Source organism: Canis lupus, chromosome 14 (genome assembly GCF_003254725.2).
Source record: "Canis lupus dingo isolate Sandy chromosome 14, ASM325472v2, whole genome shotgun sequence".
Lineage (NCBI taxonomy): Eukaryota > Metazoa > Chordata > Mammalia > Carnivora > Canidae > Canis > Canis lupus.
In genome coordinates this window covers 59,876,852-59,898,823 of record NC_064256.1, presented here as the reverse complement: position 1 = coordinate 59,898,823, position 21,972 = coordinate 59,876,852, and the positions used below count along the sequence as shown (strand labels likewise).

The following is a 21,972-nucleotide window of genomic DNA, read 5'->3' as shown; positions in this document are numbered from 1 at the left end:
AAATAAAGTTCCTTCCAATGAATGCTGTTCATACTTGAATAAAAGCTGGTTTGTAGACCATGCAAGAGGCTTATCTGTACTTCTGTGTTGCAGTCCTCATTGCCCTACAGGACAAGTGGAGCTAAAAATTGTGGGGAAAGTGAATTGGAATCTTTGCAGGAAACTGTGTTGGCTTTCGTCCCATTGATTTTTAGATCTTTACTCATGTATTATTTGCAGGGAGCCCAAGAAATCTTCAATGAGTTACCTTGTGAATATGTAGAGCCACATGAATTGAAAGAAGTTTCCCAAAATGGGGGTAAGGAGGAGGGGGGGGTGACTGTACATATCTTTTACTGTTTTTAACAGTTTCTGTGTTATAATATTTTATCACCATAAATCTTTACCATTTGTCACCTACTTTACTAATTTCTTTCTCCTCTGCAAGACCTGAGAAAAGTGTATGGGACGGTGTTAAGTCGCCATCATCATCTTGTCAGGAAAACAGATGGTGTGTATGATCCTGTAGAGTATGACAAATATCCTGAGCGCTACATAAGTCGTTTTAATACTGATGTGAGTATCACCCTCAGCTTCTGGGTTGGTTGCTCATAATATACTGCAGTTAGGCTGCTTCCAAGGAGGGATTATAAATGCATACTTTGGTTTGCTCCTCATATGGACTTGTGAATCCTTTGGGTTGGCCCTAGGAGTTGTTGGCTTCTATTGATGTTTGGAGTGGCCTTTGCTTAGGGGTTGAGTGGGTCTGCTCTTTGCTTTACTGTCTGTGTTTCTACTTCAGGCCTGTGGAGTACTGTTTTCTGTATTTATCCTGGATTAGTTAATGCTATGGGCAAAGCACACTGTCTATGAGGTTTCATCTCAATCTAGGTTCATCCCTTCTATGGCCACAGATTGCGATCCTGACCACAGCCAGCTGTTTGGGAATGCCCGACATTGATTGTAGGGAACTAGGGTGAAATAGCACAGCTGCATTAGCAGGGATCTATCTCCACTGTGCAAAAAGTTACCTATAATCCAGAACCTTCTGGTGGGAACACGCTGGCCTTATCTCCTAAGAAGAACAATGTATTTGTGTGTTCTGTCGGAGCTACTGCAAAGTCCTCCTCAAAATAAACCAACAAACCAAAAAAATAAAAATAAATAAACTAAAAGTGCCTGCAATTATTATGAAAAGGAATGTTTTAAATAATTTTAAATATGTTTGGACAACAAGATTGTAGATCCTGGTTTGAAATTTAGCTGTTATAGCATGTAGAGCCTGTAGCTTGAGAATGCTTGAGATGCCTGGGAAACAAAGATCATGAAGCTAGTTTCAGACTGAAAAATTAAAACTCTAGTAAATTTCCATTCCTTGTCTTCCCCCAATCACAGAAATATTGGTGATTGGATGCATCCTAAGATTTATAACGATCTAGTTGCCACATATGCATGCATGTAGCATGTTTGTCCATGGAGCTTACAGATATTATCTGAGTTAATCTTCACAGCATTCCTTTGAGGAATGGGGTACATATTCCCATCTGGCAGGTAAGGAAAATAGAGCTCAGAGGTAGTTGAGGCAGCATGATGTCGATCACACAACTGGTGGTTGAGCTGGAAATAGAGAGCTGGGCCACTTGATTCTGTCCTTTCCTTTTTCTTGGCCGTGCAGCATATGGGAAAACAGAAATACTAACACATTTATGTTCATGTACTTCTCTATCACGGAGTAATCCTACGCTGAAATCTGGGTGGCTATGTATTGTCCTTGCCTCACAGAATGGCCACTGGCATGGCAAATAGTAAGTCAGTTAGAAGTAACATGGAATTATTTCTCGTAAACTTTACTGCTAGGTCTCCCGCGGCCTACTGCGTTGAAATTTGCTGTTGCCTGTCTTGTTGAACTTGGCATCTGCTTTACAGATTGCACCCTATACAACTTGCTTGATTAATGGAATCTACTGGGAACAAAACACCCCTCGTCTACTAACTCGCCAAGATGTCCAGAGTCTCTTGGTGCCAGGCAAGTCCTCTGTTGCTGGTGTGGAAGGCTGCCCTGCATTACCACACAAGTAAGGACTTCACTTCAGTAATGATGGTGGTTTTTAGCAGTAAAGCCCATTTTTAGGGAGTCATCCACAGGGGACCCACATATCACCGGATCTGAGGCTTAATGACTAGCGATCTGCTTTATCTCACCTGATCTCTTGGCAACATTTGACAGTTAACCTTCCTTCTTGAAACTCTTTTCTCTTAACCCTACATGAAGCTTAAAGGTAACTTCCTACGAAGGATCTTCTGTATCCCCATTCCCATCTCTCTCTGGTCTGTCACTATTTTTCCCCCTGAAATTCACGATCATTTATTTTCCTGTGTTTATGGCTTTTCTCCCTCCCATTAACATTTAATCTCCTTAAAGATAGGGGTCCTGTTTATCTTGGCTACAAGAACGCAGGACATTGCCCGACATAACAATTTGCATTCAAATAATTATTACACGTTGGATTACATAACCAATCAGTAAATATTTGTGAACACCTCATCTGCCTGGCATTCTGTTAAGCTGAAAGATGGAGAAAAGATATGATTGCTACCCTCAGGCATGTAGCTGGCATGAGGTAAATGCCAAGGGAATGCTAGGAGCAATAAATAGTACAAGGATTGAGAAGAAAACGGGAATACTGGGCTCAGCAAAGCCTTGAAAGGGAGCACTGAAGACAACGAGAATTTCAAGCAATAGGATTGGTGCTTGATAAATATGGACCCACCAAAGCATGATTTAAGACACACTGAGTCTAACAGTCTAGCGCTAGTGCAGAGTTTATTTTATTTTATTTTTTAGTGCAGAGTTTATAAAGGCAAGTGGTAGTTGGAGATTGGGTAGGGAATTCTTGGTCATCCCCTAAAGGATTTCAAAAGCTGGGCTGAGATTCCTGTTCATAATTCTAGAGATTTCCCTCTATTAACATGTAGAATTATGTGGTGGCTAGACAAGCCCAGGCCTGTCCCCACTGCACAAAGAGTGAACTACAATTCCAAACCTTCTGGTGGGGCGCACTGGCCTCACCTTCCATGGAGGACAAGGTATCTGTGTGTCCTGTCGTCATTGATCATACAAAGTCCCCTCAGAATAAACCTTGTGCCTCTAAGCAGGGTGGGGGTGGTGTAGTCAAACCTTCATAAGTTATTCAGAATTGGCTAAACAGGTTAACGTTAACTAGACTGTTTCTTATGATTTCTCTAGGGAAGGGGTTTTCTACTTCCTTGTTTTCCTTAGGAAAATAGGGATTTCCTATTTTTCTCCTGCTGTTCTTTTCCTTCTTATTTTTGTGTGTGGAGACTAAAACTTGTATTGGGAAGATTGTCCATACCCTAGAAGAACACAGCGTCCCGAACAGTGAACTGTAGGAAAAAGAGCTGACGAGCCCAGGAAATATTGGGCACCCCCTGCTAAAAGTTGTTCAAGTACCTTTCATTTTTACTCATTTTCAATCTTGTTGAGAAGTTCCAAGCTCTCACCCGAGTGTCATTTTCAGGCTCGTGGCGATATGCGACATTTCGGCTGACACGGGAGGCTCTATAGAGTTCATGACCGAATGTACGACAATAGAACATCCCTTTTGCATGTATGATGCGGACCAGCATATTATTCATGACAGGTGAGACTGCAAGGCTGTGGTTGGTGAGAGATGGAGGATAATATGTCACTTCCTTACCTTGACGTACTAGTTTAAAACATTCAATTCCTCCATTTTTATGAAGGCGATGCAAAGATCCAGGCATCTGCTCCGACGTCTGAAAACATCGGGTAGAAAGCCTGCATGCAGATTCCAACCCTTAGATGCCTCACCTTGTAGGCTGTACTCAACTGGGAGACGGGTTGTGGAAGAAGGGCAGTTTTTAAAAAATTTTTAATTATTTTATTATTTTTTTATTTTATAAATTTATTTTTTATTGGTGTTCAGTTTGCCAACGTACAGAATAACACCCAGTGCTCATCCCGTCAAGTGCCCCCTCAGTGCCCTCCTCCCCTTCCTCCACCCCTAGTTCGCTTCCCAGAGTTAGGAGTCTTCATGTTCTGTCTCCCTTTCTGATATTTCCCACTCATTTTTTTCTCCTTTCCCCTTTATTCCCTTTCACTATTTTTATATTCAAGAAGGGCAGTTTTGTTCGAAAAGCCTGTTTATTTCCTTCTATACTTTGGTGCACACTCACACATCATTACGGAGCACATATAGTGGAGTAGACGTCTGGAGAGGTTAGATGTCGCACAGGACACTTTGTACATCTGAATAAAGCATCTTGCTTCTCCTAGTGTGGAAGGCTCTGGGATTCTGATGTGTTCCATCGACAATTTGCCAGCACAGCTTCCGATCGAAGCTACAGAGTACTTTGGAGACATGCTTTACCCTTACGTGGAAGAAATGGTAAGCTGACCGGCTGCATCCACAGCCATCCGTGGCTTTCACAGACTGCGGAGGATCTTAGGAATGTTCTGGTCTTCGGTATCCGAGAAATCTGTTGTGAAATGAAATGCCAGCCCTCCCTCAGAAGCGTTTATGGACACTTTTTAATGTATATTCGGCTTACTTGTCTCATTGGGAATATAATCATAGAACGGCCTCCGTGAGTAATTACAGTCGGGTTTATCTCTCATTATGCGTATTTTTATTGAGAATGTTCCTGACACATGGGATAAGATTTCCTTTTCTTCACCCTTCCTGCTGGTCGAGGTCAATGCGTGGTAGAACATTCTTGCGACGCTGTCATGAACAGATTTGAAAAATCAGAAAGACAGAAAACTTTATTGGATGTTTATCACGAATGCTTCGTGGCGTGACAGCTGTTGTTGTGGCCCTGTACTGTTTAGTGTAATCAGTGATTGGCCACTGGAACACTATGTTACCCGAATCACATTTTATTTGCCAAAGATAAGCGTTCTTATTTCAGTATCTACCTTAAGCATACTCTTCTCTTTCTCTGTTGAGAATTTCTGTCTTTTTGTACATTTTGAGTGTACTGTTCTTTATCATATGGACGTAGTTAAGAAGCCACTGTGTAGTCTTTACATCATATTTCCAAAATTCTGGGTCAGCTTGGGGTCGAACTTTATTGATTGTCTTTTCCCTTGAAAATGAGCCAGGTCCTAGGTTTCTTTTCTTTTTTTTTTTTTTCCCACTTGAATAATTTGGGAATTGTGTCCTGAATGATGTGAAAAGTTATGCTGTGGAGATTCTGGATCATTCCATGTTTCTGAAAAGTGTTGATTTTTGTTTGTTGGTTTGTTGTTTGTTTGAGAATTGACTGAGCTAGACTTACACTGGAAACTTTGTGGCACCTGAGGCGGGGAGTAGCTCAAATAAAAGTTCAGCTCTTGTGTCTTTCCCTGGGTCACTTACCCCCACACACTCAGTTTGGGGGTTATCCGGAGACTTGAACAGAGGTCACGTGGAAGTTGGGCTTCACTCTTTCTGAATCTGCCCTTTCTGGCATTTTCCCCTCACATTCTGCAGCTGTGGTTGCTCTAGTTCTTTGCCTGATTCCTTAGATCAGAAAGTAGTGAGCCGGCTGCATGTTTCTCCTCCCGGCACCAAGTGGCTCATCATCAGGACAACGTCCAAGGCAGAGTACACTCAGCTACGGTGCTGATTATTTCCTTCAAGTTCTGACACTTCACTAATATGCTTGTTTACTGTTAATTGCCAGACATTGTGTATGTAAAACTTTAGAGATGGTTTGGGGCTCTGATGTGTCATTTTCTCCAGAGGAGATTTCCTTTATTTCTGGCAGCGAGAAAATCACCTCAATTCAATAATGGAAGGGAATGACTCAAAACCAGGCTTTAGGCAGGTGGGAAACTGATGTTTTTCAGCTCATCATTTATTTTAGAACGTAGTCTTTCAAGATCCCAAGTGAAAATCTGGCATTGATTGGGGTCCCCTTCAGCAGAACTGAAACTCCAATTTTTTGTTACCCTGTTGTCTAAAGTTGGCCAAAAGCTCTTCTCAGTTTCTCTGCATCCCAGCTACCACTTCCGCGTTGGCAACTACACCCACAAAATGTGGTGCCAAATGCTAGACTCATCTCTCTGGGCTTTCTTCCCTGGAATCACGGTGCAGTAAGTCTTATCTACCTTAAAGTATTTTTTAAGATTTTAATTCCAGTGTAGGTAACATAGGGTGTCATAGTAGTTTCGTGCGTACAATAGAGTGATTCAGCCATCCTATAATACTGAGTGCTCGTCACGAAAAGCATACCCTTAACCCCCACCACCTGTTTCACACATCCCTCCATTCACCTCCCCTCTGGTAACCACCTGTTTGTTTTCTATAGTTAAGAAAAACCATTTGTTTTTTGGTTTGTCTCTTTTTCCCCTTTGTTCCTTGGTTTTGTTTCTTTAATCCTGCATATGAGGAAAATCATACTGTATTTGGCTTTCTCCGATTGACTTATTTTGCTTAGCACTATACTGTCTAGCTCCATCTATGTTGCAAATAACAAGATTCTATTCTTTTTTATGGCTGAGTAATATTCCATTGTGTGTGTGTGTCTATATGAGCACATACGTATATATGTGTGTATATATACACACACACACCCCATATCTTCTTTATCTTCATCTATTGTTGCACACTTGAGCCGCTTCTATGATTTGGCTACTGTAAATAATGTTGCAATAAACATAGGGGTGCATATATTTCCTATTAGTGTTTTCGTAATCTTTGGGTAAATACCCAGTAATGGAATTACTGGGTTATATGATAGTTCTATTTTCAATTTTTTTGAGGAATTTCCAAACTGTTTTCCCAGTTTGCATTCTTACCAACAGTGCAAGAGGGCTCCTTTTTCTCCTCATTTTTTCCAACACTTACTATTTCTTGAGTTTTTTTATTTTAGCCATTTTGAAAGGTGTGAGATGATATCTCATTGTGGTTTTAATTTGCATTTGCCTGATGGTGAGTGATGTTGAACACCTTTTCATGTGACTGTTGGCCATCTGGACGTCTTCTTTGGAGAAATGTCTGTTCATGTCTTCTCATTTTTTAATTGGATTATTTGGGTGTGGTTTTTTTTTTTTTTTTTTTTTTTGGTGTTGAGTTATATCAGTTCTTTTTATAGTTTGGGTACTAACTCTTTATCAGATATGTCATTGGCAAATTTTTTCTTCCATTCAGTAGGCTGTGTTTTTTAGTTTTGTTGTTTCCTTTACTGTGCAGAAGCATTTTATTTTGATGTCCTCCTGTTTTTGCTTTTACTTCCCTTGCCTCAGGAGATGTATATAGAAAAATGTTGCTATGGCCAATGTCAGAAAAATTACTGCCTGTGCTGTCTCTGTGATTTTTGAGAAATTTATGTTTTACATTTAGGTTCTTAGTCCATTTTGAGTTTGTTTTTGTATATGATGTAAGAAAATGGTCCAATTTTATTCTTTTTCATGTAGCTGTTCGGTTTTCTCAACAGCATTTGTTGAAGAGACTTTTTTCCCTATTGCTTATCCTTGCCTCCCTTGCCAAAGATTAATTGCCCATAAATTTGTGGATTTATTTCTGGGCTATTTTGTTCTTTTAATCTATGTGTCTATTTTTGTGCCAGTACCATACTGTTTTGATTGCTACAGCTTTGTAGTATAACTTAAAATCTGGAGTTGTCATACCTCCAGTTTTGCTTTTCTTTTTTAAGATTGCTTTGGGCTTTGGGGTCTTTTGTGATTCTATACAAACTCTTAGTATTGTTTGTCCTACTTTTGTGAAAAATGCTGTTGGTATTTTGATAGGGATTGTATTAAACCTGAAGATTGCTTTGGGTAGTATGGACATTTTAACAATATTTGTCCTTCCAACCCATGAACATGGGATATCTTTTTATGTGCTTGTGTTATCTTCAGTTTCTTTCACCAGTGTTTTATAGTTTTTACAGTGCAGGTCTTTCTACCTCCTCATTTAAGTTTATTCCTAAATATTTTATTCTAGGTATAATTGTAAATGAGATTGTTTTCTTAATTTTTGTTCCTTCTGCTTCATTATTAGTGTATAGAAATGCAATGGACTTCTGTACATTCTGATTTTTGTATCCCACAACCTTACTGAATTCATGTATCAGTTCGAGTAGTTTCTTGCTGGAGTCTTTAGAGTTTTCTACATACAGTATCATGTCATCTGCAAATAGTGAAAGTTTTACCTCTTCCTTCTAATTTGGATGCCTTTTATCCTTTTTTTCTTATCTGATTGCTGTGGTTAGGATTTACAGTACTATGTTGAATAAAAATGGAGAAAGTAGATATCTTTGTCTTGTTCCCAACTTTAGGGAAAAGCTCTCATTTTTCCCCAGTAGGTATGATATTAGCTGTGTGATTTTCATATATGACCTTTATTATGTTGAGGCATTATCCTCTAAACCTATTTTATTGAGAGTTTTTTATCATGAATAGATTTCATACTTTGTCATATTTTTTTCTATCTATTGAAATGATCATATGGTTTTTATCTTTTCCCTTGTTGATATCATGTTGATTTGTGAATATTGAACCAAGCTTGCATTCTAGGAATAAATCCCAGATTTATTAATAAATTGTGGTGAATGAAATTTTAAATATATTGTTGGATTTGATTTGCTAATATTTTATTGAGGATTTTTGCATCTGTTTCATTAGAGATATCGACCTGTAGTTCTCTGTTTTTGTAGTGTCTTTTCTGGTTTTAGTATCAGTGTATTGGCCTCATAGAATCAATTTAGAAGCTCTCCTTCTTTATTTTTTGGGATAGTTTGAGAAGAATAAGTATTAACTCTTCTTTAAATGTTTCATAAAATTCACCTGTGAAGCCATCTGGTCCTGGACTTCTGTTTGTTGGGAGTTCTTTGATTACTGATTCAATTTCATTGCTGGTAATTGGTCTGTTCAAATTTTCTGTTGCTCCCTGATTCAATTTTGAGAGGTTATATATGTTGCTAGGAAATTATCCATTTCTTCTAGGTTGTTCAATTTGTTGGCATACATTGTTCATCATATTCTCTTACAATTGTTTGTATTTTTGTGGTGTTTGTTGTTTTCTCCTCTTTCATTTCTGATTTTATTTGAGTCCTCTCTCTCTTACTGGATGAATCTGGTTAAAGGTTTATTAATTTTGTTGATGTTTTCAAAGAATCAGCTTCTGGTTTCATTGTTCTGTTTTATTGGTTTTTGTTTGTTTCTATTTTGTTTATTTCTGTCCTACTCGTTTAGGGTCTTGTTTATTTTTTTTCTAGATCCTTTTTTTGTTTATTTGAGGGTTTTTGTTTTTGTTTTTGCCTCTTTAAGTAGGCCTGTATTGCTATATACTTACCTCTTAAAACAGTGTTTGTTGTAACCCAAAGATTTTGGACCATTGTGTTGTATTTTCATTTATTTCTATGTATTTTTTTTTTATTTTTCTCTTTGATTTCTTGGTTGCCCCATTTATTGTTTAGTAGCTCATTATTTAATCTCCATGTATTTGTGGTCTTTCTAGAAGTTTTCTTGCCATTGATTTCTAGTTTCATAGGTTGTGTACAGAAAAGATGCATGGCATGTCTTTAGTCTTTTTAAATTTGTTGAAACTCATTTTATGGACTATTACGTGATCTATTCTGGAGAATGTTCCATGTGCACTTGAAAAGGATGTATATTCTATTGTTTTAGGATGGAATGTTCTGAATATATCTGTTAGATCCATCTGGTCCAATGTGTCACTCGAAGACAGTGTTTCCAGGATCCCTGGGTGGCTCAGCAGTTTAGCATCTGCCTTCCGCCCAGGGCATGATCCTGGAGACCCAGGATCAGGTCCCACGTTGGGCTCCCTGTGTGGGGTTTGCTTCTCCCTCTGCCTGTGTCTCTGCCTCTCTGTTTCTCTCATGAGTGAATAAATAAATCTTAAAAAAAAAAAAACAACAAAGACAGTGTTTCCTTGTTGATTTTCTGTTTTGATGATCTATTCATTGATGTAATTGGGGTGTTGAAGTCCCCTACTATTATTATATTGCTATTAATTACTTCTTTTATGTTTGTTAGTAACCGCTCTATGTATTTGGGTATTCCCATGGTGGGTGCATGAATATTTACAATTATATTTTCGTGTGTGTGTGTGTGTGTGTAAGATATGTCTATCTTGTACAATATAAGTATTGGTACCTGGCTTTATTTTCACATCCATTTGCATGATAAATTCTCCTCCGTTTCTTTATTTTCAATTTGCATGTGTCTTTAGGTCTAAAATGAGTGTCTTGTAGAGTCATGCTTTTTTATCCATTCTATCACCCTATAGCTTTTGATTAGAGCATAGTCTATTTACATTCAAAGTATTATTGATAAGTATGCACTTATTGCCATTTTGCTACTTGTCTTATGGCTCTTTTTGTGAATCTTCTCTGTTCCTTTCTTTTGCTCTCGTCTTTCATGGTTAGTTGATTTTCTTTAGTGATGATATTGGGTCTTTTTACGTTTTTGCATATCTATTACTGATTTTTTATTTGTTATTCTTATTTAGTTTGCTAACATCTTCTGCATATAGTGGTCTATATTGAGATGATGGCTGCTTAATTTTATTTATTTTTAAAATTTTTAAATTTAATTTTATTTATTTTTAATTTTTTTAAGATGATGGTGCTCAAGTTTAAATGCATTCTTTACTCCTCTCCCTCCTACATTTTAGGTATATGATGTCATACTTTACATCTTTTTAGTCTTTGAGTCCCCTGACTGATTTTTATAGATATACTTAATTTCACTGCTTTTGTGCCTCGTACTTTTCTTGCTCCTATTTATGGTCATTCTTCCCACTCAAAGAGTCTCTCTTAACATTTCCTGTAGGGCTGGTTCAGTGGACATGAATTCCTTTATCCCTAGTTTGTATGGGAAACTATTTTCCTTCAATTCTGAACCATAGCCTTGCTGGATAGAGAATTCTTGGCTGCAGGTTTTTTTCTTTCAGGATTCTGAATATATCATGCCACTCTTTTATGGCCTGCTAAATATCTGCTGAAAAATCTGCTGATGGCTTTATGAGGTTACCCTTGACTATAACTGTTTTCTTTTCTCATGCAGCTTTTAAAATTTTCTCTTTATCACTACTTTTTGCCATTTTATTTATTATGTGATTTTGTGTGGATCTCCTTGGATCAATTTTGTTGGGGGCTCTCTGTGCCTTTTGGATCTTGATTTCTGTTTCCTTTCCTAGACTAAAGAAGTTTTCAGCTATTCTTCAAATAAATTTTATGCCCCCCTTTATCTTTCTTCTCTTTATGGGATCCCTATAATGTAAATATATTACATTTGATTGTGTAGCTGAGTTCCCTAAGTCTATTTTCATTTTGTATTATTAATTTTTTCTCTCACCTGTTCAGCTTGATTATTTTCCATTATTTCGTCCTCCAGGTCCCTGATCTTTTCTTCTGCTTTCTCTAGCACACTATTTATTCCATCTAGTGTATTTTTCAATTATTGAGTTCTTCATTTCTGATTTGTTATTTTTTATGTTTTCTCTCTCTTTAAGGGTCTTACTGAGGCCCTCCACTCTTTCCTCAAGTCCAATGAGTATCTTTATAACCATTACTTTAAATTCTCCTGCAGGCATTTTACTTATCTCCATTTCACTTAGGTATCTTGTGATTTTGTCCTGTTCTTTCATCTGGGACATATTCCTATGTGTCCTCCTTTTGTCTAACTCTCTGTGTCTGTTTCCACGTGTCAGCTATATTTCCTACTCTTGAAAGTAGTGGCCTTAGGAAGAAGAGGTCCTGTAGCACCCTGTAATGCAATGTTCCCTGTTCACCAGAACCTGGTGCTTCAGGGATGTTTCCTAGGTGTGCTGTGTGGACTCTGCTGTTGTGGCTGAACTACTTTTTTCTTCAGTCCAGTCATCTGCAATGTCCCTCTTTGCCTGTTGTGAGTAGGGTTTGGTTCCTGTGGTGTTAGTAGATACCTTGGGCTTGATTCGTGCCAGATATGGCATTTGCCATAGATGTATAAGTAGCACTGAGGTGAAGGTTGCTTTCCCTGTTTGGTCCTCTGAAAAGCTTTTATGGTGATGCTAGGGTCCAGTTTGACTGGTGTGTGTGGTTTTCTTCCCTTCTCCCTGGGGCAGGCATCACTTTGGAGTGGTGCTGGCCCATCAGGGCTGCTTGCATACTGCCAGACTTGTGGCACTGCTTTGGATGGGCTCAGACTGAGAGTATATTGGAGGGTGTTGATCTGCAGAAGCCTGTGGTGTCTGATGTGGGATGTTAGCAAGGCTTGCACAGGTCTTCCATGGGAGGAGACATTGAGCTGAGGCCTGGCTTGAGGGGGTGTGTCTGCAGGGGAACACATGGGCAGGGCATACTGTTGGCAAGTTAGGTAGGAGTGTAGGTGCTTTCAGCTGGTGGCATGTGCTTAGGCTAAGGGGTAGGGCAGGAAAATAGTGCAGGTCAGCTACTTTATTCCTAGACAAGTCTCTCATGGATCCTTGCCCATGCTCTTAGATTAGTAAACAAATCTTCCTCTCATATGACCCAGGCGTTTTTCAAACTGCTGCTTCTATGCTGTATCTCAGTAGGGCTTTTTCTTATGCTGTGTCTTTAAGAGTAGGGACTCAGCTTCATTTTGCTCTCCTGGCTCTCCCAGAGCCAAGCCCACAGATTTTTAAAGTTCTAGGTTTTAAGTCCCAGTATTTGTAAAAACCTGTGAGAGTCAGCCCTTCTGATTTTCAAAAACAAATATGGGGATTCATCTTTCCTGTGTGGGCTCCCTCATGTGAGAGTCTATTTCTCCCCCTCCCTGAGTCTGTATTGCTCCTCCCTCCTGTGGAAAGTCCCTTGGGTTCCTGCATCTCAGCCCTTCCTACCCTCTTCACTATGGCCTTTTCTCTTCATTTAGCTCTGGAGAGTTCTGCTAGGCTTCAGGTCATTTTCTGAGTTATTTAAACTGATATAATTGTTATCTACTTGTAACCATGGAAAGAGATGAGCTTAGGGTCCTTCTTTTCTGCTGTTTTCCCCAGGAAAAAAAAAGTTTTAAACTACCTTTTAAAACTAAAAACCATGGCTTTTCATGTTTTACTGGTTTTACTCAATGAGGGGACTGGTCTGAAAAGATCTAATTAACCATTTCTGGAAGGAAAATATACATTTAAAAAGGTGATATGTCTTTGCTTATATAAACTGGCAGTTAAGAGACTCTTAGTATTGTGACAAGATTAAAATTATCTGAGAGCGAGGTATTGGAGGTTTTTGTTCAGACTGAGGCAGGCAGGTGATATTGCTTAGATGTCTATTGACTAATTGTCACAGCCTTTTCCTTTTATACATCACAGTAGTCCTCCAAACAGTGTGGTGAGGTTGTCTTAGTGGCATCTGTCTCAGCACTGTCTTTAAGCACTGGACATTGTGAAAATTTATGGCTATTGTAGTCTTGATATGTGTGTATCTGCTTTCCACTAAAAAATTAAGTGTATTGTCTGTGTTCTCTTCTGATAACTGTATGGGAGCTATATTTAAGGTATATGCACTGTTGAGGCGCCTGAGTGGCTTATTTTGGCTCAGGTTATGATCTCAGGGTGGTGAGATCGAGCCCTGCATCAGGCTTTGCTTGTCCCTTTCCCTCCCCCATGCCCCTCTCCCTGCTCTCTCTCAAACAAATAAACAAGATCTTAAAAAAATAAAAAAAGTATACGCATCGTCTTTCCCCTCCTAGATTTTCCTTTTTGATATAAAGTTCAGACTCTGTGGCATTAAAGGGCCCAGGCTATCATTCTGAATCAATATAGAGAAATTTGTTTCACTTGAATTAATTACATATTTATTGTCTGTCAGAACATAAGGCACACATATGGATGAAGAAAATTAAAATACACCCTCTGACCTATAGAAGCATGAGGTCCAGGAAATGGATGAGAGAAGTGTGCAACCCTGCTATAACGTGGAATATGGCAGCCATTAGGAAAATGCTAATGAAACTGTGAGGGGAGAGGCTTTGTTTTGTTGGGTAAAGTCTGGAGAGGTTTTAGGAAAGAGGTGACATTTGAGCTGATTCTTGATAGATGTATAGGATCTGTTCATTTGCTTGGGAATGGGAAGCCTACCATCTGATGGAGACAGGAGAGCGAAGGTGGGAGTTGATTTAACAGAGTTTCTGTGAGCTGTCAGGTCTGATAGAGTAAAGGGAAGTACGTTGGTTCCATATTGGAAAGAGTCTTGACACCTGGGTAAATAGCTTGAAATTAATTTAGGAAAGAGTGATGAGCTCTCTCAAAGGTGCTAGAGGTGAATGTGGCAAGTCATACCACATGCTTTAGGACCTTGTGCTTGCAGCTGTGTCACGGTTGAGTTCTAGCAAAGAAACACAGTTAAATGCAATAATTCAGCAGCCTTTTGTTGTCTTTCATGTTTGCCATTCTTTAGGTAGATTCAAGATAGTTATTTCATTTCTTGGGAAAAATCCATGTGATTATTGCATATGTCCACTAATCTATTTATTGAATACCATTTTATTGTGCAGGCAAAATGCCAAGGCCAGTTCTTTTTTTTTTTCTTAAGATTTTATTTATCTATGCAGGGAACCCGATGTGAGACTTGATCTCACTCGATCCCAGGACTCTGGGATCACGCCCTGAGCTAAAGGCAGACGGACGCCCTGCTTGGGGCAGATTTTGATCAAAGTTTCACAGAGGAGGCAGTTCTTCAGCTGTATCTTGGAGGATGAAGAGGGGGAATTCCATGTAGAGGAATAGCATGTGGGGCATCCACATGGTGTAGGACAGAGGCATGGGAATGTTGATGCAGATGATCAGGTCCACAATGTTAATAGGACCAGAGTTTTGGGTATGAGTCAAAAGGGAGAACTGAAGTTGGAGAGGTGGAGACAGACTATAGAGAGAGTCTTGGGGGCCACCTAGGGAGTTAGAGACTTTATCCTGAGGGTGTTAAAAAGCTACTGGATTATTTTAAATAGACACAGAAGAAATAATCAGATTTGTGTTTTAGATTGAAGATAAATGGAAGGAGAAAGGTGAGAGGTGAGGTTCCCATGGTCTCAGTAAGGCCTGAGTAAGACTGCAGAATTACAGATAAACAGGAGAGACAATGATCGGATATACAAAAATTTGGTGTTTAGCCATATGTAAAGTGAAATCCAAATCCCATGTTGTTATTCACTAACGGTTCCTGGCAGAAGACAGGTTGGTAGGGGGAGGAGTCGGCTTGCGGCAGGATGACTCAGGGATGCCCGGATGAAAGAAGCAGTGGATGACACCAGATGTGCCAATTCCATGAGCTTCCCCAAAGAAGCCCTACCTGCTTAAAAAAAATATATATATATATATATATATATATAAATATATATATATATATATATATATTTTAAATGCCCATAACCCAGGAATAGATAGCCTAAGTGTCATGTGTTTTAGACACATGAAAATAATTTTGATATTTATTTTATTTTTTGAAAATTTATTTATTTATTTTAGAGAGGGAGAGAGAGCACAAGCCAGAGGGGCAGAAGGTGAGGGAGAGAGAATCTCGAGCAGACTATGTGCTGAGTACAGAGTCCGACACGGGGCTTGATCCCACAACCCTGAGCCCCCAACCTGAGCTGAAACCAAGAGTTGGATGCTTGACTGACTCTACCACCCAGATGCCCGATGTTTATTTTAATACAGTAAACAAATATTTTTCTGCTAGCATCTGGTAGGTATATTTTGCTCTTGCTCAGCTAGGTGACTGCTCTAGACTTTAACCTATAAGGATAAGGAGGGAATGGTTGTCTCATTGACCCTAAGGTCCTGACCATCAGAGGCAATACTAACTTACGTGACTTTCCTTTCGGCAGTCTATTCAGGAGTTGGACACCTTGGAAGAAAAGAGGAGGATTAGAAGGATGATGGGATGTTGATGGGAGAGATGTGGCTTTTGTTGTTGGCCGTCTGACTCCTTCTTGTGAGATAATGGGAAGACTGGTTGACTTTTCGAGGTCTACTTTTTCCTGATACTTTTGAAATGCTGATGTGCCTGTACATAGAACTAATAATGATCTGAGAGAAATTCCGATTGTAGGGTTGGTGACTTTTTGTCTGAAAGACCCATTCTCTCTTCTGATAGAATCGTGTGAACCTTTGGTGGGATTCAGGCCCTCCGTGGGGACTATGGCTATACACTTGTGGCGATGTTGGCCAGCGTGTTCAACATGAAACGTCTACCTGGTGGGGAGGGATAAACCACTTTGTGTCTTTAATAAGCAAAGATGATTGGAATCAAATTTTAGTTTTAAAATTGGAACGTGTGCTGAAAGTATGTTCTTGGGGAACAGAATTCTCTGCTTGTAGACTTCTATTACCAGTTATTCAGTGATCTTCAGAAAACTTTTCTAAATTCTTTTTTCCCCTCCGACTAATATTTTAATATGGAATCAAACACCAAGAATCCTTCTCTGCACTGTCACTTATCTCTTCCCAATCTCATTTTCCTTTCAGATACTCTCAGATGCGACACAGCCTCTTGAAAGTCAGAATTTTTCTCCTGTGGTGCGAGATGTAAGTCATGAAAACAATTTTTTTCCCCAAATGTATTTTTCCCACTACCATCCTCTCTCCTTCTCTCCCTTCCCCTCTCTCTCCATCTTTGTTACATGAGCTCATGTTTGTGGGTCTAAAACATGGACACTAAAGAAATGTCTTGTCATACACATTTAGGCAGTGATTACATCCAACGGTGTATTGCCTGATAAGTATAAATATATCCAGAAACTCCGAGAGAGCAGGTAAGCATTATTCTTACGTTGGATTTGTTGAGTATTTTTTTTTTTTTTTTTTAAAGATTTTATTTATTTATTCATGATAGTCACAGAGAGAGAGAGAGAGAGAGGCAGCGACATAGGCAGAGGGAGAAGCAGGCTCCATGCACCGGGAGCCCGATGTGGGATTCGATCCCGGGTCTCCAGGATCGCGCCCTGGGCCAAAGGCAGGCACCAAACCGCTGCGCCACCCAGGGATCCCGGATTTGTTGAGTATTTTTAACTGCTTCTCTGTGAGTTCATGATGCTAGGTTTACACAGTTTTAAAAATGTCTGCAAATATAGAAAATATGCAAATATAGAAAACTATGTGACTGGCTGGAACCAATGGGAGTTATTTTCCCCTGAACATCATTTTGCCTTGCTGATCGCCTGTGTAGACTTGGGTGTAAGCAAGCAGAAGTCCAAACAGTTGTCCTCTGGTTAGCCCCTTGCTCCTTCTCTAATGTTTTGCGTTATCGACGTGTCTCTGTTATTTTCTCAAAGAAAATAAGCACACTAACCCTTTCTGTGGTGCTTTCAGTCTGGTTTTTAGTTGAGGGTTTAGACTATTTTGTTTAGGCAAGTGGGCTCTTATTTAGAAATTACGAGAAGCGGTAAAGAAAGAAAATGGTGAGGGGTCAGTTTTCCCTGGGAATTCTTTTTAGGAGGAAGGTGCCAAGCAGTAATGTGATAAATGTAGCCAGGAGAAGGGTTCTCTTAGAAGGGTACTTGGCTAAGGCCCTTGTTTCCTTAATTGAATTTACTACTCAGAGTTTGAAAACATTGACATTTCTTTGGGATGTGTCTTTATCTGCTCCACTGGTCTATTCACATTTAACAAAATAACCGACGCACTGAGTTCTCAGGAGAGACCAGAGTGGGAAAAGTAAAAAGAAGCAAACAAACTGCCTTATCTTCTTTCTCAGTTCTTCTAGCTGTAAGAAGTAAATAAGAGATCACGTGCTTGGATCACGCCGCTCTACCGCCGTGTGGGTCCGTCTGTGTTCGTTTTCTTATAGTTACTTTTTATGTGTCAACAAAATATTCCGGGATAAGATACCCAGAGATTTTTTTCTTTTTTTAACTGGCTAGCACTATAGCCCTATGGGCAAGTTTCTTATAGGGGAAACGGCATGTGTGTTGGTTTCTCGTAACTCTCTGTATCTTCTGATGCTTATCATCTGATGATCTCTTATTACTAATCCTAATAACATGTCTAACATGACCAGTCACGATGGTGTTTTCACTCTTACACACCGTATTTCTTGTAGCAGCAAGTCTCCTAGGACTTCCTGCCCTTCTTCCCAGTGCAATCTCTGTCCAGAGACTGATAATGAAGATTGTATTTTGAAAGGAAATTTAAGTCATCTTAAATATCTGCCTTATTCAAATGTTTTCTTCATCTCTTAGCACAGTGATTATTAACCTCGAGTGTTTGAGATGGCTGATGGGGCGGACAGTACTAAAATCTAGGAGTGAGTTTTTAAAAATATATTTTGAATATTTTATTTTTGGGCATCAAAACAATATAATTTAATTACATAAACTAGAGAAAGTGTTGTTAGAAAGGATATACAATAGCCAAATAATTGTGTCTTTTTTTCCTGGGGGGATGAAATGGATGGGGGTGGAGATTAAAGGAGACTCACCTCATCAGTAACAGGAGTGTGGAGGGTGAAGAGGGGCAAGGACATTTTGTATTTAAATTTATTTTTATTGACTTATAATTAATGGAAAGGTTAAAGCTTGAGAGACATCTTGACCTAAAAGATTCTAACAACAGAGACTTTTGTTATGTCCCTGGCACCAAGCCATTCCCATGGTCTTCCACTGATATCTGTAAATTTAATTTAACAGAATCTTAATGAGTATCTTCCATTAAGAAAATTTGTTGAGCATTAATGGGTTTATAAAGATGAACATGACAGTCACGATCTTGGAGGTCATAGTTTGTAGGAAAGACAGAGGGTTAATCTGTCAGGAAGGGACAAATTCCAACAGAATAAACTGTTCAAACATTAAAATCCTGCTGAGTTAATTGTCATCTTAGGTTTTTACATTTAACCCATGGAATTTGCAATTTCAAAAGTATGGTTTTAATTGTCTTCAAGGGACTCTGATGATAAATGACAAAACAAAAATATGGCTAATAATAATATCCTCCTCTGATTGTTGTAATAATTAAGTAAGGTGTCTGATGTATAGTCCCTGGCATGGACATACATGGATTTTGAATCATGTCCCCTGGAAGGACAAAATGTGAAACCAAGTTACTCGGTTGTGAGTAAGCCAGGTGGTAGCCTGGCATCTGCACCTCGCCTGTAGTTGGGAATTCATGAAAGTCTGTGGACACACACTTCCGAGAAGTCAGGGTCTGTTCTTCATTGTACAAAATCTAAAATAAGGGACACCTGGGTGGCTCAGTGGCTGAGCACCTGCCTTCAGCCCAGGGCGTGATCCCAGGGTCCCAGGATCGAGCCCCATGTCGGGCTCCCTGCGTGGAGCCTGCTTCTCCCTCTGCCTGTGTCTCTGCCTCTCTCTGTGTGTCTTTCATGAATAAATAAATAAAATCCTTTTCAAAAATCTAAAATAATGAATAGAAAGTATTGGGCAAGGGAATGTATTGAGGTCTTCATTATAAGAAACGTGGGAAAAATCATTGCTTCATAGTCTAAGGTTCAGTTTTTTTGGGGGATAGCAAGATTTTGTTATTTATTATTTTGTTGTTAAATTTTTCTTCCCTTCTCCTCTTTTATTTATAGGGAACTTGCTCAGTCACTTTCAATGGGCACCAAAAAAAGGGTCTTGGTTCTTGGATCTGGTTATGTATCTGAACCCGTTTTGGAATACTTGTCAAGAGATAACAGGATAGACATAACAGTAGGTAAATAAGCCCTAATTTTTAAAGAAGAAGAAGAAAGAAAACTGATTTCAAAGCATACTTACTCTGTGAATTTTAGATGACTATCTTGTTTCTAAACTTTGAGGAATTGTTTTTGGAGATGTTGAAATGTGTTGTACTCTCGGCCTAGTGAAGGATAATATAAAAATTGGACTTTTGTATTCTTGGTCTAGGCTCTGACATGAAGGACCAAATTGAACAGTTAGGCAAGAAATATAATATTAATCCTGTTAGCATGGACATTAGTAAACAAGAAGAGAAGTTGAGCTCCTTGGTGGCAAAGCAGGATCTTGTCATCAGGTTAGTATCTAGGAAGAGATGATTGTCATATATTTTGTTGTTGTTATGTCTCCTTCCTTATTCTCTCTTTCTCCTAAGAAAATTTTCAATTGAAGCGTGTACCCAGAAATATGCCCAAATCCTAAGTGTATATAGTTTGGTGAATTTTCACAGTGAACACACTTCATAACCATCATCCACATCCAGAAACAGAATAACAGTACCCCAGGAGCGCCCCATGTGTCCGTTTCCATTATTAGCCCTGCCCCTAAGGGTAAGCACTACCCTGGCCTCTCACATATACATTGATTCTTGCTGGTTTTTAGCTCCGTCCAATAGGAACCACTCAGTCTGTCCTCATTCGCAGCGACCTTCTTTCTTCAACACTGACTGTGAGAGTGGTTTGTGTTGTTGCCTGTCATTGTAGTTTACTCATTCTAATTGCTGTGTAACGTTCCCAGTGCGTGAATACCCCCTTACTATTCACTTGGCCATGGATGGATGTTTAGATTGTTCCTGGAGTTCGGCTATTATGAATTATGTTGTTATGAACATTTTAGTATTTGTCTGTTATTTGCCATTTACACATATCTTGGATGTGCATCTAGAAGTAGAACTTCTGTGTCAAAACTATTCATGTTTCATCTATTTTAGTGGCTATTTTATCTTTCGGACATAATAAAGCTTGAATGAAAATGACTAGATTCTCGAGCATTATGACCATTTTTAGTCTTATCAGAGGAATACATCTCGAAATTCAGTATTTATTACTGATAAAAATATAGGTCTAACTTCTAGGTACACAGCTACATGAGAGTCACTCTATAATTAAACTGGGTTTTGAAATACCGAAGTGAGGAGAACAGTCATTTATTTTTAGAATATAATTTTTCCAAGATGGAAGGAAGAAAGCTATTTGCTCATCCATAATTGGGTCACTTTTATAGTTAAATCAGATTGAAATGATATCTTTGGAGGAAGCTCTGTGTGTCCCACTTCAAAAAAACCCAAAAAACCAAATGGGTTTCGAAAATATACAATGAAAGGTAATCTTTTGTGGGAACTTGTAGATTAACTCTTGATGTATTTAAATTATACACTCATTTTGGGCACTTAAGATGTTATCCTATTTATGTAAATTTAATGTGCAATAATTTTTATTCAGCAAAAACTAATCAGTGACCCACAGACCTTGTCTGTTAGTGATATGACTATGATTCATAATGGAATGTTCTAGCCTCCTGAATAAGACAAAGAGAATTTGTTTTGCCACCCACAAATACCTAAGTAAAACATTGTGGGTTTTTTAATATATATATAAATGTAAGGAAGAAAGCATGATAAGACACATTTGGAACTAAATCTGAAGCAAAATAGGACAAGATAATAATCTATTAATATGCACATATTTTAAAATTTAGCAAACTGATGGCCTCAAATAAAATTTAACATTAACAAAATCTGTTTCATATTTAATTTTTCTCAATTGGTTGAGTTTCCATGCCGGAGAGTGGTAATATTGTTAAACACTCTCACCTTGTAGCGTTCTTTAAATAATTTTTTATTTTTTAAGTTGGAGAAAGGATACTTGATGAAAACACAGTAATACTACCAAAACAAAATGAACTAAGTATGTTTCACAAAAAAATTTATAATATGTCAAATCCTCATGACTTTAATTTGGCAATTCTAGTTCTTAGTGTTTTAATGCAAATCAGTAATTGAATTTGATAAGTTACTTTGAAAATTCCATTTCTATTTTGTGTATCTTTTAACCAGCTGCATTTTAAATTATTTGGATTAATTGGGTTGGAATCAACTCAAATAATTCAAGAGTTATGTCCCTTTGAGTAGGTTCTATATTACATATGCAAAGAGTTATGAAAGCTAATCCTTTTGTCTAAAACAGGCACCATTAATCAAAGTTCTGGCATTCTAGTTCTTAGCATATCATTAGGTTAGTACAGATTATGCCATCATAAGAAGTTTAAAAATGTTATTAGATCTTGATAAAATTTTTATCAAGAAAGATTTTAATGTGGGGAATGTG

The 21,972-nt window shown here is 38.5% G+C and overlaps 1 protein-coding gene across 2 annotated transcripts in view; it reads left to right on the top strand.

Annotated features, from left to right (window-relative positions):
* AASS (aminoadipate-semialdehyde synthase) overlaps positions 1 to 21,972 on the top strand; it is a 52,805-nt gene that overhangs the window by 19,368 nt on the left and 11,465 nt on the right. For both annotated transcript variants that reach the window (XM_025477143.3, XM_035698384.2), the window contains exons 7-15: positions 220 to 298; positions 428 to 555; positions 1,906 to 2,054; positions 3,519 to 3,641; positions 4,298 to 4,409; positions 16,440 to 16,499; positions 16,659 to 16,726; positions 19,504 to 19,625; positions 19,817 to 19,943. In XM_025477143.3, coding sequence (XP_025332928.1) covers positions 220 to 298; positions 428 to 555; positions 1,906 to 2,054; positions 3,519 to 3,641; positions 4,298 to 4,409; positions 16,440 to 16,499; positions 16,659 to 16,726; positions 19,504 to 19,625; positions 19,817 to 19,943 — 968 coding nt within the window. The remainder of the gene's footprint in view (positions 1 to 219; positions 299 to 427; positions 556 to 1,905; positions 2,055 to 3,518; positions 3,642 to 4,297; positions 4,410 to 16,439; positions 16,500 to 16,658; positions 16,727 to 19,503; positions 19,626 to 19,816; positions 19,944 to 21,972) is intronic.